General features: G+C 39.5%; 1 protein-coding gene across 32 annotated transcripts in view; it reads left to right on the top strand.

The window, feature by feature from the left end:
* The window catches only part of R3HDM2 (R3H domain containing 2), a 159193-nt gene that overhangs the window by 101112 nt on the left and 41225 nt on the right, over positions 1 to 16856 (top strand). For 20 of the 32 annotated variants that reach the window (XM_053226415.1, XM_053226408.1, XM_053226407.1 and 17 more), the window contains 2 exons: positions 4853 to 4922; positions 14515 to 14714. In XM_053226415.1, coding sequence (XP_053082390.1) covers positions 14550 to 14714 — 165 coding nt within the window. In that variant the 5' untranslated portion in view covers positions 4853 to 4922; positions 14515 to 14549. The remainder of the gene's footprint in view (positions 1 to 4852; positions 4923 to 14514; positions 14715 to 16856) is intronic. The other 12 variants (XM_053226418.1, XM_053226416.1, XM_053226409.1 and 9 more) reach the window with 1 other exon arrangement.

The following is a 16856-nucleotide window of genomic DNA, read 5'->3' as shown; positions in this document are numbered from 1 at the left end:
TCCTGGATCAGATTGGCTGACCTGGGGGCCAATGAGCGGAAAGAACATAAACATATCATTATTTAACCTTGCAGAATTCATTTACCGAGTGATATATGACATTAATACCACAACTGTACATAGAGCTGTGAAACAAAATGTTTCAAGAATGGTGTAAAGTGTTCTTCTCTTCTCTTTCAAAATTTGCAGTTTAATATAAACACTGTAACGATACATTATTTTCCTAATGTGATTTGATTGGAAGAAGATATAGTAGGAAACACCTATCACCTATTTGTGAATCAGGCTGCTGCTGCAGTCAGTGGAGCTTAGGCCAAGTCTAAGTCAAACTCTGGCCTTCTAGACCAGAGGAGATTGGGCTTTGTATCTAGAGAGGCCTTGCAAATTTTGGTAGCTTTCAAGCTGAGTCGGAAATTGGCAACTTTTTTCTTACTTGCTTTTCCTTGTTTCTCTTCCACTCTGATATGGTAGATCCCTGTTGGTATTATATTAGCACACCATTTGTCTGGAGTTAGAGGATTAGCTGGGAGTTGCTTCCATGTTTTCTGTCTTCACTTTCCTAGCTTCTTCATACTTACTGACTGACATAGGTCTGGGAGATTTCACTCAGTCAGTGTTAGTTCTTTGTCATAGCAAATCATGGCATGTTATCCTTTCCTGTACCTTATTGCTTTAGAGATTGAGTCAGTCATACTAAGAAAATTCCCTCTCTAGATCTCGTAAATGGAAGAAGTCAAGAGTATTATGTTTCTCATATTTTATATCAGGGAATTTACATTTTATATCAGAAATTATGGTGAGTCTTGTTCTCTTCTCCAGTGGTGCCATGCTTGGCTCTTTACAGACTTGAAGGACTGAAACAGACCTCAAGAGGTCCATGGGTTTGTTCTTTCTCCTCTTTTGAGGTATTTGCATCTCTATGAGGGAGATGTGAACTTTTCATTATACTGTCACTTTCTATCTCAGAGAAGGAAGAAAACAAACTTCAGATTTATCTGTTAAGCAGAGAGAAGCAAAAAGTCTGTTTGGTATCTGATTGAGTAACTTTTTGTGGGGGAGGCCTTAGGGGAGTAGGATAAGAAGCATTTGGGGTTTTATAATTTTAGTTATTGCGACCAGAGAAGGCTCACTGAGATGGCATTTCAGTAAAGACCTGAAGAGAAAAAGTAAGCAAGCCATGCTGTTATCTGGAAAACGATCATTCCAGGCAGAAGGAAGGAACAGCAAAAAGTAATCACCATAAAGTGGGTTTAGGGCATGGGGGAGCCAGTGTGACTGGACCTGCAAAAGTTGGGGGGGGGGTAATAAGAGTTGGGGTCAGAGGGCAAACTGGTATCAGATTATTTAAGCTTTTGTAGGTCATTTTAAGCACTTCTGCTTTTGCTCTGAGATGAGGAGCCATTGGATGGTTTTAAGCAAAGGTGTAACATGATCTGAAAATGTTTTTTCATAATCACTCTGGCTGCTATGTTTAGAAAATACTGTAGGAGAGCAAGATTGGAAGCAGGAGACCAGTTAGAAGGTTATTGCAGTCATTCCACCAAGAGAGATGGTGGTTTGTACCAGGGTGGTAGCAGTGGAAGTGTAGGAAGTCATCAGATTTTGGATATATACTTTGAAATTAGAGTCAACAAAATTTGCTGTCTGATCAGTTTGATCCTCAGTTTACTCTTCTATAAAAAAGGAATGATGATATCTATTTGTAAAGTGTCTAACTCTGCACACAACAGAGTGATCAATGATCAGCATTCTAGAAGTGAGGGCTCCTTAGGATCTGAGCCAACAAACATTGGGTATTCTTTACATATCTGAACAGCCATCATGGATAACAGAGTCTGAAGGAACTAGGCACTCTTCAGTGATCTCTTGCCTTAGGTCTGTGCTTACAGCTATATCAAACATTGGAGTTCTTTCTTTTGGAAAGAAACAGTCTTTCCAACTGAATTGACTGTTTATTTTTTTTCCGGGAGGTGGGGGAGGGGGGTAGGCTCCTACGTGGCTCAGTCGGTTAAGCATCTGACTTCGGCTCAGGTCATGATCTCAGGGCTCGTGGGTTTGAACCCTGCATCAGGCTGTGTGCTCAGAGCTCAGAGCCTGGAGCCTGCTTTGGATTCTGTGTCTCCGTCTCTCTCTGCCCCTCCCCCGTTCACACTCTGTCTCTCACTTTCTCTCTCTCAAAATAATGTTTATTTATTTTTTGAGAGAGAGAATTGCGAGGACACACGAGTGGGGAAGGGGCAGAGAGAGAGGATCCCAAGCAGGCTCCACACTATCAGTGCAGAGCCCAAGGTGAGGTGGGGCTCAGTCCTACAAGCCATTGAGATGATGACCTGGACTGAAATCAAGCTGGACGCTTAGCCATCTGAGCCACCCAGGTGCCCCGACCTGAACTGATTTTTTTTAAAAAAGCAGTTTCGTTTTGTTTTTTAAATGTTTATTTTTTTGAGAGGGAGAGAGACAGAGAGTACGAACAGGGAAGGGGCAAAGAGAGAGAGACACACACACACAGAATCCAAAGCAGGCTCCAGCCCTACGTGGAGCTCCAACTCATGAACCATGAGATCATGACCTGAGCTGAAGTTGGATGATTAACTAATGACTGAGCCACCCAGACACCCTGCAAAAAACAGTTCTTAAAATACCAAAGTACCAAGAAAAATAGGAAGCCAACACTAAGGGGTAAATAAAATTTCCTTTTCTCTTTCTTGCAGTCTTTACTCTCCGCTTATCATTAAAATAGATAAGAGTCTCACCTCTTCAATATCAGTAGCTCCTGTACTGATTGGGAAAAGGGTGTATACAAGATGCCAAGGGAAAAGGGTCATTCAGTTATCTTCCTCTTCCTTCTTAATGTGGAATGTGATGAAGAGGAACTAAAATTTATTGAATACCTACTGTGTATGGGTCCATTGCATTCGTTATCTCACATGTTTTTGCAATGGCTCTGTGAGATGTGCATTATGCCTAATCTTACAAATGAGGAGGCTGAGGCTCAGTTACATGATTACTAAGTTTTGGAAACAGTAGTCTCGTAGCCAAATTCACGTCAAGCTACAAAGTCCATGAATTTATCCACTACAATGTGCTTGCTGCCTCCTACATTCTGGAGATTGAATGTTATTTTGTTGGGCACTGCCCCTAATTCACCCTATTATTATGTTTAGCCTTTTCCTTGCAGCAGAGGTAGCATTAGAGCCCAAGAGTGATGCTCTTATATCCTCCATAAAATGCCAACTTTTGGATTGCCTACTGGCACAGTCAGTGGAACATGCAACTCTTGATCTTGGGGTTGTGAGTTCGAGCCCCATGTTGGGTGTAGAGATTATTTAAAAATAAAATCTTTTAGGGGCATCTGGGTGGCTCAGTTGGTTAAACATCCAACTCTTGATTTCGGCTCAGGTCGTGATCTCATAGTTCATAAGTTTGAGCACCATGTCAGGCTCTGCACTGACAGCACAGAGCCTGCTTGGGATTCTGTTTCTCTGCCCCTGTCTTACTCGTATGAGCTTGCTCTCTCTCTTTCTCTCTCAAAAATAAATAAATAAACATTAAAATAGTTTAAAAAATAAAATCTTTTAAAAAATGCCAACTTTCCCTTATTTTACCTCTTTCCTTTCAAGTACATATAAGCTCTAGCGTTGCTGCAGGATTCCTTGCTTCTAGGAATTAAGGAATTTTTTTTAAATCAGAATTACTTAGTATATGTGTGTGTGCATGTGTGTGCCTAAATAGTATCTTAAATAAGAGTGAAGTGTATTTTTCTCACATTCAGGAAATCTAGGGGAGTCCTTCTAGTCTGACTGCTATAGTCAAGGACCCTGGTTTCTTCTGTCTGTTGCCTCACAACCTGTGGTTTTCAATCCTAGTATCATCTCACAGTACCAGATGGCTGCTAATGCACCAGCCTTTACTTCTACATTTAAGCAAGCAGGAATTAGGGAAAAGTAAAGAAGGGCTACCCACTTCCTTTAAGGATACTTCATAGAAGTTGTATTTACTACTTGTATTAATTTCCTAGGGCTACCATAACAAAATACCACAGACTGAATGGTTTAACAACAGAATTCATTTTCTCATAGTTCCGGTGGCTAGAAGTCCAAGATCAAGGTGTTGGCAGATTTGGTTTCTCCAGAAGGCTATGTCACATGGTTTTTCCTCTACCCATACATCTCTGATGTCTCTTTGTGTATCTAAATTTCCTTTTCTTACAAGAATACCAGTCAGATTAGATTAGGGTCCACTCTAACAGCCCCATTTTAACTTAATAACTTCCTTAAAGGCCCCGTCTCCAAATACAGTCACATTCTGAGATACTGGGGGTTAGGGCTTCAACATAGGGATTTAGAGAGGCACATAGTTTAATCCATAGCACTGCTTCTTATGTCTCATGGACTAGAACTTAGTCATGTGCTCCTATTTAGCTACAGTGGAGGTTGGGATATGTGTTGCTTTTTTCCAGGCAGCCATGTGTCCAACTAAAAACCACTTCTTTTAAGGAAGAAGTGATTGGATATTGCCAAGTAAATAGCAGACTCTCCTTTGCAGCAGAGGCTTAAGGAATAATGATTCTTAAAGGTTCCTGGCTCCTTTATATGAAATTAGATTGTTCTTTTTTCATTTCCCTGGCCAATCTCACATTCAATTTTATATTTTGAAATAATTCTTTTAATACTAAATTGTTGGCTTAGGTGTCCTCCCTACCTAACAAGCGGTGGCATTGACCTCTAAGGTCATCACAGTAGGGCAAGATAGATTTACCTGCATGGCGGTTAAGTTAGTAATAGAAGGCATCCTGAAATGCCATGGACAGTAGGTAAATCGTGATTTTTATTTTATTTTTTTTCTTTTCCAGAATGTCTTCTCTGGATTGACTTGGGAGCAATTTTGCCAGGGCACGGGAAAAGACAGTGTGAACTTTCAAGGTCCTTTCCATCCCTGAGATTCTGTGATATTTTCTACATAGCAGCATTACTATGATAAAGCTAAAGAAAATGGAAGCAGCAGAAGGAAAGGCCCCCACTGCTGTTCTTTGCTTGAAAGAGGAGGAAATTTGATTTGTTCTGTTTTGCCCACAGAAGTAAAATGGGCATTTTTGGTAAAGAATGTAGAGGAGCTGGTAGAAATTATAATGAAGCCCAGCATTCCAGTCCATTGATCAAAAGCACCTGCAGTTCTTATTTCAGGGCAAGTACAGCCATAACATATTGAACAAAGGAAGAGGGTACATGTCCAGAACATTTTAATCTTGTTTCACTCTTTACTTTGCCTAAGGAATTGCTCTGGACATCAGCCAATGCCTGTGGCCTTCCTTACACACTAGTGAATCCTTTTGCATTTATAGAGCAGAGTGATTTTCTTAACACTTCCCTGATTTAGAAAATTGGCACAATTGTTATTATTGTTGTTATTTTTGTTTGCCTAGTACTAGTGAAGCCTATGACAGTTGACTTTTGAAGTCCTTAAAGGACTTGGTGCCTGTCACATAGCTGTAGACTTACATGTTCCATTAAGTACTTTACTGCCTTTTCCCCCATATTCTGCTTTCTCTCTTTGAAGAGAAGGGAGTGTTGGGCCTTAGGGCCTTCTTTCATGTCCTCCAGGGCTGTTGAGCCATTTACCTCTTTAGGCATGCAGTTATCATACTGTTGTTGGTTTTTGTGCTTTGAGCACTGTAGTAGAAAGAACATAGGATTTTGCCATCAAGAAGAGCTGGGTTTGAACTCTGTCTCCTTATATACATAGTATGGCCCTGAGCAATTCATGTAGTATTAGGTAGTATTTCATTCAAAAATGGAAATAATATTTTATACCTTGAGAAGGTCAAATAAAATACTTTCTATAAACTAAAAAGTATGAAGTCATGAGGAGTGACCCAGATGGAGGGGAAAGACAGGAGAACTTAGAAACCTAATTTTTGAACCCCTAAATTTGTCCCCACTGACACTCTCTGAAGAGAGGCCTCAGACCTAGGCACCCTTCTCATCCCACGCTTCATACCCCAACACTCTTGAATGTCTACCTTGGGACACCTACAACTTTAGTATCAGACATAGCTAGGTTGGAATCCTGCCCTTGGCCCTCTTGTGTTAACTTGGGAAAGTTATTTAATTCCTCTCAGCTTTAGTTTCTTCATCTAAAAAATGTCCTGCTAAGGAGTTTTGTTTGGATTAAATAAAATAATGTATAGAAACAATAAATCAAAGTCATAGAAAGAATGTAGACCTTGGAATCAGACAGTACCAGAGTTCTGGTCTGGTCTGTCACTTAGTAGTGGTGTGACCTTGTGGAGTTGCTTACCTACTTTGGTGAATATGAGTTGAGATGCATAAAGCACCAGATTCATAATTGTGCTCAGTATACATTAGTGTTGTTTTCCTTTTCTCCCAACTCCAGTCAAAAATTAAGAATAGGCTTGCCATGCATGAGCACATAGACTTGTTTGGTTTTGTTTTCACCCTGCCATTTTAACTGCATAGATGTTTTGTCCCCATTGTCTTGACTCCTAAGAGCGTGTGTGTATGTGTTTAAGTAACATATAATAAAATGCACAAATCTTTAGCATTCAGTTAATAAGGCTTGACAGTTGCATACACCCATGTAACCATAACCCCAAACACGATAGCATATTTTTATCATTTTTGAAGGATCCCTTATCCCAGTATTTTACCCCCAAATCCTAAGCAAGCACTTTCTTTCTTTTTTTTTTATAATTTAACTTTATTTTTTTTTTAAAACTTACATCCAAATTAGTATATAGTGAAGCAATGATTTCAGGGGTAGATTCCTTAATGCCCCTTACCCATTTAGCCCATCCCCCGTCCCACAACCCCTCCAGCAACCCTCAGTTTGTTCTCCATTTTTATGAGTCTCTTTTTTTTGTCCCCCTCCCTGTTTTTATATTATTTTTGTTTCCCTTCCCTTATGTTCACCTGTTTTGTCTCTTAAAGTCTTCATATGAGTGAATTCATATGATTTTTGTCTTTTTCTGACTAATTTCACTTAGCATAATACCCTCCAGTTCCATCCACTTAGTTGCAAATGGCAAGATTTCATTCTTTTTGATTGCCAAGTAATACTCCATTGTATATACATGTACCACATTTTCTTTATCCATTCATTCATCGATGGACATTTGGGCTCTTTCCATACTTTGACTATTGTTGATAGTGCTTAAGCAAGCACTTTCTGATTTAAATCACTATAGTTTAGTTTTGCCTGTCCTTGAACTTCTTATAAATGGACCTACGTATTTTTTTGAACTGAGTTCTGCTTTATTTTATTTACCATAATAATTTTGAGATCCATCTATGTTTTTGTGTATTTCAGTAATATGCCCAGCAAAGTTCCCTAGTCTCACTGGTAATGACTGAGTCACTTCTTTCTTCCCAAACCAGTTACAAAAAGGAAACAGTTACCATAGTTGGTGTACCTAATTAAGGTCCATCTCCTAGGGCTCAGGGTTAGCTATGGTCACTTTCCCTAATCATGTGTCCTCAAAGGAAGGCAGGCACCAAAAGTTCATTCTTTTTTATTGTGGCACAGTATTCAATGAACATACAATTTGTTTATCTATTCTTCTGAGCCCCTAGATTTTAAACAATTTAAAAAATATGCATATCAATTGGGAATAATTTACTCTTGATATACAAATTGGTAAAGGACAGGAAAGTTTACAGGAATTTTGCCACAGGGTAAGTCAGAATTTTTAGCCTCTACCTCTTACCTTCTTGCTTACATTCTTTCTACTTGACCATGGATTAAAAGGGAGAAAATGCCCTTCTGTCTCTGAGTGTCCCCTATATAATAAATTCTTTTTGGCCTCATGCCTAGAAAGTTGTTTATGAGTTGATGGAAGGATATACAATTTCACTGTGCTCTAGAAGGTACTTACCTTGGCAGTCAAAAAATTTATGGGGAATATGCAGTATTCTCCCTGAAAAAATTGTCAGATTTTGGCTCCTAATCATCCTCCCCTGTATGATCCTATTTCCTCACTCTCTCCTTGCCCCCCACTTCTGACAGTCCCTTCTCCACAGCTTTGAGCCACTGAGTGTCCTCAGGAGACATTCTGTCTTAAAGTTGTGCTGTTTGCCTGGATGAAATGTACAATGTGCACAAATAGGTTGTAGGAAAGCACATATCTTGGCTCTCCTGGGACATTAATGTCTTTGCTTTGTTCTAGTCAAGTTACATATGAAATAGTTCCTTTCTTTTTCTGACCGTCCCAAGCCCTTCATTCTCTCTCTCTATTGAGTAACCCATGAAGAGTGGAAATTACTTCTCTGCTTTTAACCCTTCTCTTACTAGCTTTATTCTTGCTCCTTAAGACTTTTTTTTTTTTTTTTTAGTTAATAAATTGTCTTTTTCTTGTCCCTCAGCTGCAACTTTTGCTTTTTGCGTTGGAGAATTTGTTGCCCCAAGAGAAAGGAGAGACTTCTACAGGACTAGAAATGGCCATAGTTAAAGGTTATTTTGGAGAACAAAAGAGAGCCACAGCTCAAGCAATACAATTTTGAACTCAGTGTATTTTTCAATGAGTAATAAGTGTATTTTTCAACGAGTAATAACACTATCTCTTATAACTAGCCTTTGTTAACTTGAGGATAGTTTCTTTTATCTAGACGCAAAATGGTGAGGAAACTTAAGACCATGTGATTTGAAGACCTGACTTAACAGTATTCCATGAACATACAACAATTTATCTATTCTCCTGAGCCCCCAGATTTTAAACAATTTAAAAAATAGGAGTATCAGTTGGGAGTAATTTACTCTTGATATACAAATTGGTAAAGGACAGGAAAGTTTACAGGAATTTTGCCACAGGGTAAGTCAGAATGTTTAGCCTCTAGCTATTATCTTCTTGCTTAACATTCTTTCTACTAGGCCATGGATTAAAAGGGAGAAAAAGCCCTTCTGTCTCTGAGTGTCCCCTCTATATTTTAATAGACACTTTTTTCCAAGAAGTGTCTTCCTAGCCCTCCCAAGAAGACATCCAGATGGCTACAGATACATGAAAAGGTGCTCCACATTACTCATCATCAGGGAAACAAAAATCAAAACCACAATGAGATACTACCTCACACCTGTCAGAATGGTGGCAAGGATGCAGAGAAAGGGGAAACTTTTTGTACTGTTGAGGATGCAAACTGGTGCAGCCACTCTGGAAAACAGCATGGAGGTTCCTCCAAAAGTGAAAAATAAACTATCCTACGACCCAGCGGTTGCACTACTAAGTATTTATCCAAAGGATACAAAAATGCTGATTCGAAGAGGCACATCCATCCCAGGGTTTATAGCAGTACTGTGGACAGTACCCAAAGTATGGAAAGAGCCCACATGGCCATTGACTGATGAATGGACAGAGAAGTTGTGGTATATATACACAACAGAATATTACTTGCAATCAAAAAGAATGAAATCTTGCCATTTGGAACAACGGGAATGGAACCAGATTATATTAGGCTAAGTGAAATAAGTTAGAGAAAGACAAATACATGATTTCACTCATATGTGGAATTTAAGAAATAAAACATAAGCAGGTGAACTTAGGGGAAGGGAAGGAAAAATAAAAAGAGAGGGAGGCAAACCATAAGAGACTCTTAAATACAAAGAACAAACTGAGGGTTGCTGGAGGGCTGTTGGGTGGAAGGAAGGACTAAAGGGCTAAATGAGTCATGGGCATTAAAGAGGACACTTGATGGGATGAGCACTGGATGTTATATGTAAATGATAAGTCACTGGGTTCTACTGCTGAAACCAGTACGACACTATACATTAACTAACATGGATTTAAATTTAAAAAATAATAATGCCTAAAAAAAAAGAGAGAGAGTGAGAGGCTGGAAATATTTAGAAAAAGAAGATAAAGTTGTCTCCCATATGGGACTCACATGGTAGCAGGATTAAGCTTGTTCTTTATGACTTACACAGAGAACTAAACTGGGGCCAGTGGCAGAAAGAATAGGAAGATGAGTTTTGCCTCTTTATAATTTCCCCCCCAAAAAAGGTTTGTTTTTGGAGAAGACTTTCCCTTCACTAAAAGTATACAAACAGTTAGGACGACCATTTTTCAGACTTGATGATTCAGGAACCTGACTGAGGACTATGGATGTAGAAGGATGGAGGTAAATGAGGACGCCTCTGAGTCCCCTTCCAGTTATGAGATTCCATGATTCCTTTGTATCTCTGGTGGACTTTCCATTCTGCCTAGTTTTTGGACATCTGTCCCCTTAGTGGAAGTATTGGATAAAGGTCAAGAAAGCAAGTGCTAAAGCCAAATTTCCTGGCTTTGAGCCCTGTTCTACCATTTACCAGTTCAATAACCTTACATTACTTAACTTCTCTGTACCTCAGTTTACTTATCTATAAAATAGTGATAATAAAATATGTATCTCATAAGATTGTTGTAAGATTAAACAGGATACATAAAACACTTTAGGATAGTGACACAGTGTAAGCACTCCAAAAATTTTAGCTGATTATTATCATCTTTCTGTCAATTATTTCTACTTCTAAAGCTGGGCTCTTCTGTCTGGTTCAGATAGTCTCTCTTCACATACCATTTCTGACTATGTCAGGATGCTTTTGACTAGAAGGAACAGTAAACTCAACTCAAAAGAGCTTAAATGATAATAAGACTTATGACCTCACATGTTGGGAGGTACCATCCAGGTTGACTAATTCTGTCTATCTCAGCATCAAGGATCCAGGCTTTTTCTATCTGCTCTATCATCCTCTGAGTTGATAGAATATTGCAGTCCTGCATCATCTGCACACAAGACTATCTTCAGTAGAAGATAACCATTCTTTTCTAGTGGCTTTTTTTCTTCTTTTAAATAGAGTGAATGGCCCGCCCTTCCTTCCTTCCTTCCTTCCTTCCTTCCTTCCTTCCTTCCTTCTTTTCTTTTCTTTTCTTTTCTTTTCTTTTCTTTTCTTTTCTTTTCTTTTCTTTTCTTTTCTTTTCTTTTCAATGACCTTTCTTTGAAGCCACTCACCTGGCAAAGTCCTCTCATATTTCACTGGTGATGATTGAGTCACTTGTCCCTTCTCAAACCAGTCACAAAAAGGAAACAATTGCCACAATTGATCTAGCCCACCTTCTCGGGCTCAGGGATAGGGTCACCTTCCTTGATCATGTGTCCTCAGAGGAAGGCAAACACCAAAAGAAAATCTGGGCTAGACTGTTAAGTGTGGAAGAAAGGGGAGATTTGAGTGGTGTGCTAGGATACCTCTTCCTCTGCTATTTGCATTTTCCCTGGAGTAAGAATTACTTTATCTTTTATAGCTCATTAAATGCTGGTAGTCTCAGTGGAAATGCCTATCAAAATTCTTAAAAGTGGATGGATCGTTAATCACTGTCTTATGGGTGTTTTTAAGAATCTAAAGCTCAAGTTTTTCTGTTTCCCAATGAATGAAGAAAACCATGTAGCTCCTTAAAACTGCAGTTGGGGAGCACCTGGCTGGCTCAGTCAGTAAAGCATGCAACTCTTGATCTCGGGTTGAGTTCAAGCCCCACATTGGGCATAGAGCCTGCTTAAAAAAATAAAAAAATAAATAATTTTTAAAACCCTGCAGTTGGAATATATGACCATATTCCACGGGTGACTATTATGAAAGACCTTTTTTTTTGTTTGGTTGATTTTTCCCATAGTGCTTTGGCTGAAAACAGTGTTTGGACACTGAAGTTGGTCTAGGTACCCAGATAGTTGAGCCTTTTCCAACTTCTGTGTGAAGAGGAGCTGCAAAGTTGTCATTCTGATTTGAAGAAATACAGCTATTTGGTAATTGAGACCTAGAAAAAGAAACACCCAGTCGCTTTATATTTTTCTGTTTCACTGTCCCCCTTTTTAAATTGAGATACAAAGAGCATATAGTTTTGTGTAAGTTTAAGGTGTACAACATAATGACGTACATATATACCATGAAATGATTACCATAGTGTTTACCTAACATTCCTCTCCTTATGTAGCTACAAAAATTTTTTTTCCTTGTGATGAGAACTTTTAGGATCTACTGTCTTAACAACTTTCAAATATACTTTACAGCAGCATTAATTATGGTCATCATGTTGTACTTTGCATCCCCAGTACGTTTTGTCTTCTAAATGGAAGCTGCTACCTTTTGACCAGCTTCATCCAATTTCCCCACTCCCCAACTGTCACATTCTCTTTCTGACAAAGAACTCTGTTTGAGGCTATTTAAGCCTGAAAAAGAAAAATATTCAAGGTCAATTACATGATACAAGAAGTAAACTTAATTTTGTGGGACTCCGCAGCAGATTTAGCATCAAGATTGAAACCATTTATAGCTTATTATAGGGAAAAACTATAGAGTATAAGAGTTAAGACTGCTTAAGAAGTAGTGAGATGATACTGTGCCAGGAGTTTTCTCGGAGAGGCTTGTAGGCTCCTCTCAGGAGGGTACAGAAAGGAGGTCTGATATCGGGAGGTGGGGGGAAATTGCATGAAGTCATATTTAAGATCTCTTCCAATTCTGATCTCTATTGATATTTCCCACCTAAGAGATATGGAAAAGGCATGTGCTGGGTTTTATTACACTTCAAACTGGAGACAATGGATGCCTGATTTACCCATGGGAGAAAAAATAAGTATGTGTATATGCAGTCTCCATGTACAGCCAATGATCCATAAAGCTTCGTGTGTTCGTAGAAGTCTTTTTATAGAATCCTCTAGGTAATAGATCCAGTTAACTAAAAAATAGAATATTGGCCATTTTATTGTGTAGTTTGTTTCTTCCAGTATTTGTCATCTTAAATTCAACTGTATGACTGTGATTGTATGAATGACTCTCTGGCCTTTTAAAGGGCCTTCATTTAGCCCTGTGCCAACTAAGTCTCTAGGCAGCTGCCCAAGAGTCACCACAAGGTGAACAAAGCAATAATCTTGCAGACTGTTTAACTTATGCCAGGTTGAGATTACCTGTGCTCCTTAAGAGCCTTCAGGGTCTTACCATTTAAACTGATTTGAAGGAGGAAAAAATGCCTGGTGTGACAGTTTTCTTGAATCATTACTATTTGTTTGGCTCTGTTTCTAAGGCCACATGGAATAGATATGAAGTCTGGGAGAGTTTCTAGTCTTATCTTTTTTTTTTTTTAAGTTTATTTATTTTGAGAGAGGGAAAGCACAAGTGGAAGAAGGTCAGAGAAAGAGGAGAGAGTGAGAATCCCAAGTAGGCTCCACACTGCCAGCGCAGAGCCCGATGTGGGGCTCCAACTCACAAACTGTGAGATCATGACCCAGTCTGAAGTTGGACACTTAACCGACTGAGCCACCCAGGTGCCCCCCCCCCCCAGTCTTCTCTTTTTAAAGAAAGGAAAGAAGCATTCAGAATTGAAGTAGTCTGTAATCTATGTAAGGAGCAACCTCAGCAAACTTGTGTTTGAGTGTGTGCGTGGATTACTGTGTTGATTGACTTCATTACAGGACTTCCCAGGTGTCAACAGTAATGAAGAGCTGGCCGCCCCTGCAGTATGGATGCTCTGTATCATTGGGAGACTGTAGAATGACTGAACAAATAGTGAATAACAAAGCAAAGATTTTCTCTTCCTTCAGGGAGAGACCCAGTTTTTATAAAGGACAGCTGACCACAAAGCTCGCTACTCCTTCAGTTTGCTTAAGCTAAAGGAAAGAATTTAAGAATTTATAAACCATCTCCTGATTTTGCTGCTTTTTGGTGGGGGAGACACTTGAAGTTGGTAACATTGTTGTGGTTTGTGGTAACTGTGGAAGTTCTCCCTTGGGAAAGGAGAGTAGTCCTCTCTGGTGGTGAATAGAGCTTTATGGTGTTTTTCTTCTTTTTGGAGAGAGTCTAGTGAGTTAACTCTATCATGTGCTCAAGCTGAAAATGTGAGCAGATTTCTGTAGCAAACAAGGGGGGCACATAAAATGCTAAGAGGGCTCATACTACATTGCTTCAGAATTGACTCCTGGTGAATCTCAAGGTTATTATGCTGGGTAAAAGAATCCAGGTAATGTGTGACGTAAAATTCTAACAAATGAAGGCTAATCTGTAGTAACAGCAGATCAGTGGTAGGCTGTGGGTGATGGAGAGGGGAGGAAGGGCTTACAAAAGAGCCAGAGACTTTTGGGGTGATGAATGTGCTCACTACATTGGTTGTAATGATGATTTCCCAGGTGTGTGCATGTTTCATAATTAAATTGTACGTTTTAAATATATGCAGTTTATCATATGCCAGCTTTACTTCAATAAAGCTTTTATTATTTTTTTTAAGACTTTATTTTTAAGTAATCTCTACACCCAGTGTGGGGTTCGAACTCACAACCCCAAGATCAAGAGTTGCACATTCCACCAACAGCCAGCCAGGCACCCCTACCTCAATAAAGCTTTTTTTAAAAGAAGAAATTAATCCAGGGGCAGCAGTTATTCAGAGACCCTTTTCTGGGTTACGGGGTGACTGCTGCAGACTAGTGTGAAATACAAGTTTTGTGTGTATGGATAAACACTTCCTGTTTAATGCGTCTGATGTTTCTTTAGGAGTCCATAGAGGCTACTGTATTATATCGAAGAAGATGTCTAACAGTAACACTACTCAAGAGACCCTGGAAATAATGAAAGAATCAGAAAAAAAACTGGTGGAAGAATCTGTAAACAAAAACAAGTTTGTATCTAAGACTCCAAGTAAGGAAGAAACTGAGAAAGAGAGTGAAGATACTAGTTTGCGTCAGGAGACACAGGTAAGAATTAGAAGTACATCATATGCACACTCATTATACCAGAATAGAATGGTCAGCACTTAATAAGTGGTATTGGCAGTCTGTAAGAAGCCAGTCACTTGATTCTTCCTAAAAACCTATTTTCCAGCTTTCAAGAACTGTCTCCTTCCTTTTTTATCATAAAATGTCCACAGTGAAGTCTAAAGAAGACAGAGTAATTTCCTAATCCATTTGGACCTGAGTTACACTGGTTCTTGCTACCTTTTGATATTTTTGAATTATCAAAAAATAAACTGTATACAAACACATTATTTAACAAGTCATAATATGGCTCATACAATAAATTCTTAAAATTACAGCTGCCTGGCTTTACACACAGTGTTAAATTCATATCCTGGTTGTGTTAAAGCAGTCAGCATTTTCTGGGTCAGAAATAATCTCTGAACTTGCCACTTGCTAAGTGAGTGAGAAGAATTTCACTCTTTGGTTGCCATGTTGTTTTCCCTCCAGATTCGTAGTGCAGTGCAGATATGATGGCAGTAGATGGCCAGCCGAGCTTCCTCCAGGGCTCCTGTTTGATACCCAGACAGCTAAGACTCTGAGCCTCTAGTTTACCTGTTCCAGTCCTCTCTTTTCTGTGGTCACTGCTAGTTTCCTGTGTTACCCAGATCCAGATTATATAAATCCTTCCCTTCGTGCCCAGGGGTTAGACTGGTCTTTATTGTATGCTTAGGAGATAGACAGTAAGAAGTTAGTTTAAAAAGCAGTGGCAACCACTAGAAACTTGAAACATAATTTCTTTTGACAACCCAATTCATCTAGGCTTTTTCTTCTTAAGAGATTAAAACAGCAACAACATAAAGGGATGAATTAAAATCAGACAGCTCTCTGAAATATTTTGTTCTCCTGCTGCCTGTTCTTCTACTGTCTTTCCACTTAACAGCTTGCCAGATCTCTGTCCTGGCTGCTTTTCTTTCCATTATCTTTTGCATCTGAGTTGTCATTCCCCGCCCATCCTCCCAGAGTTTGTAGAGACAGTCTGCCACTGTTCCAGCTATACTTTCAGCCTCCACTGATACCAATAATGAATTTTAAATCCTCAGGACAGATAAGTGATGAATGTTTAATTATGTGCTGTCATATTACATGGAAGGTAGTAATTAAATGAACTTCTGGATCCAAGTTATTCTAAGGAGACCACTTGAAGAGGTGTTCTGAACTCCTGTTGTATGTACTCCTTGAAGATAGGCAGAAAAGAAGGGATGTGTACAGGTGTTACACACCTTATAGACACTCAGTTCAAGAATGTTTTCACCTGGATATACAAATAGATCGTGTCGGAGGTTGGAAGGGAACTCGCCTCCCCTCTGACTTGTTGCTGCTGCTGGAGCAGGTGGAGCTGCTGCTGCCATCTACTGGAGCTCCTGATCCTTCTAGAAGTCTTTAGTCTTGTCCCACCCTTCAGAAGCCCTCTCCCCTCCGCCATTTCCCAACAGATCATGTGCCCTTTCAAGAGCACTAAAAATTCTGCTCTTTCTCCTACCTTTCCCTGCCCCTCCCCCCCGACTCACACCCTGGAAGTCTCCCCAGGAGTCTTACTGATGCTGTCAAGGGAGTGCTTCTTATGAAGTTGGAGTTAGAAAGTTTGCAGAAAGAGGACTTTCATTACTTGCACTGTGTGAGATGTATTATTAGAATCAGCAATTGGAACTCAGAACGTCTTTCATATGCAAACAGTGCTATAAAAGGCAGGTTCTGAGACTGAATTTTGAATGGGCAAATTAACCCTGACGTAACACCTGTCTTCAGCCAACCAGCTGAGTGTGACCTTCTAGCTGGGCTTTCTGCCTTCAAATTTGTGATCCTTTTGGATTCATCTACCATACTGCTTTATACAGATGGCCATGAAATAGAGATCTGATTATGTTCATTTTTTTCAAACGTTCTGTGTGTCTCATTGTCCTAGGCCAAGACCCAGATTTGTCAGCATGGCATATTGTGACCTAGTCCCTTGCCTGGCCATCCACCTCTGGCATTCTGTGCATCAGCGTTATCTGATTCATTGGTCCCTGTTATAAGTAAGAGCTGAAAAGTTTGGAGAAAGCATGCTTTCTTTGCGTAGAATGCCTTATGTGGTATTCTTTTCTTGGCCTCCTCCAACGC

This window comes from Acinonyx jubatus, chromosome B4 (genome assembly GCF_027475565.1).
Source record: "Acinonyx jubatus isolate Ajub_Pintada_27869175 chromosome B4, VMU_Ajub_asm_v1.0, whole genome shotgun sequence".
Lineage (NCBI taxonomy): Eukaryota > Metazoa > Chordata > Mammalia > Carnivora > Felidae > Acinonyx > Acinonyx jubatus.
Note: the sequence above shows the minus strand (reverse complement) of the source record. Positions and strands in the feature narration are given on the sequence as shown.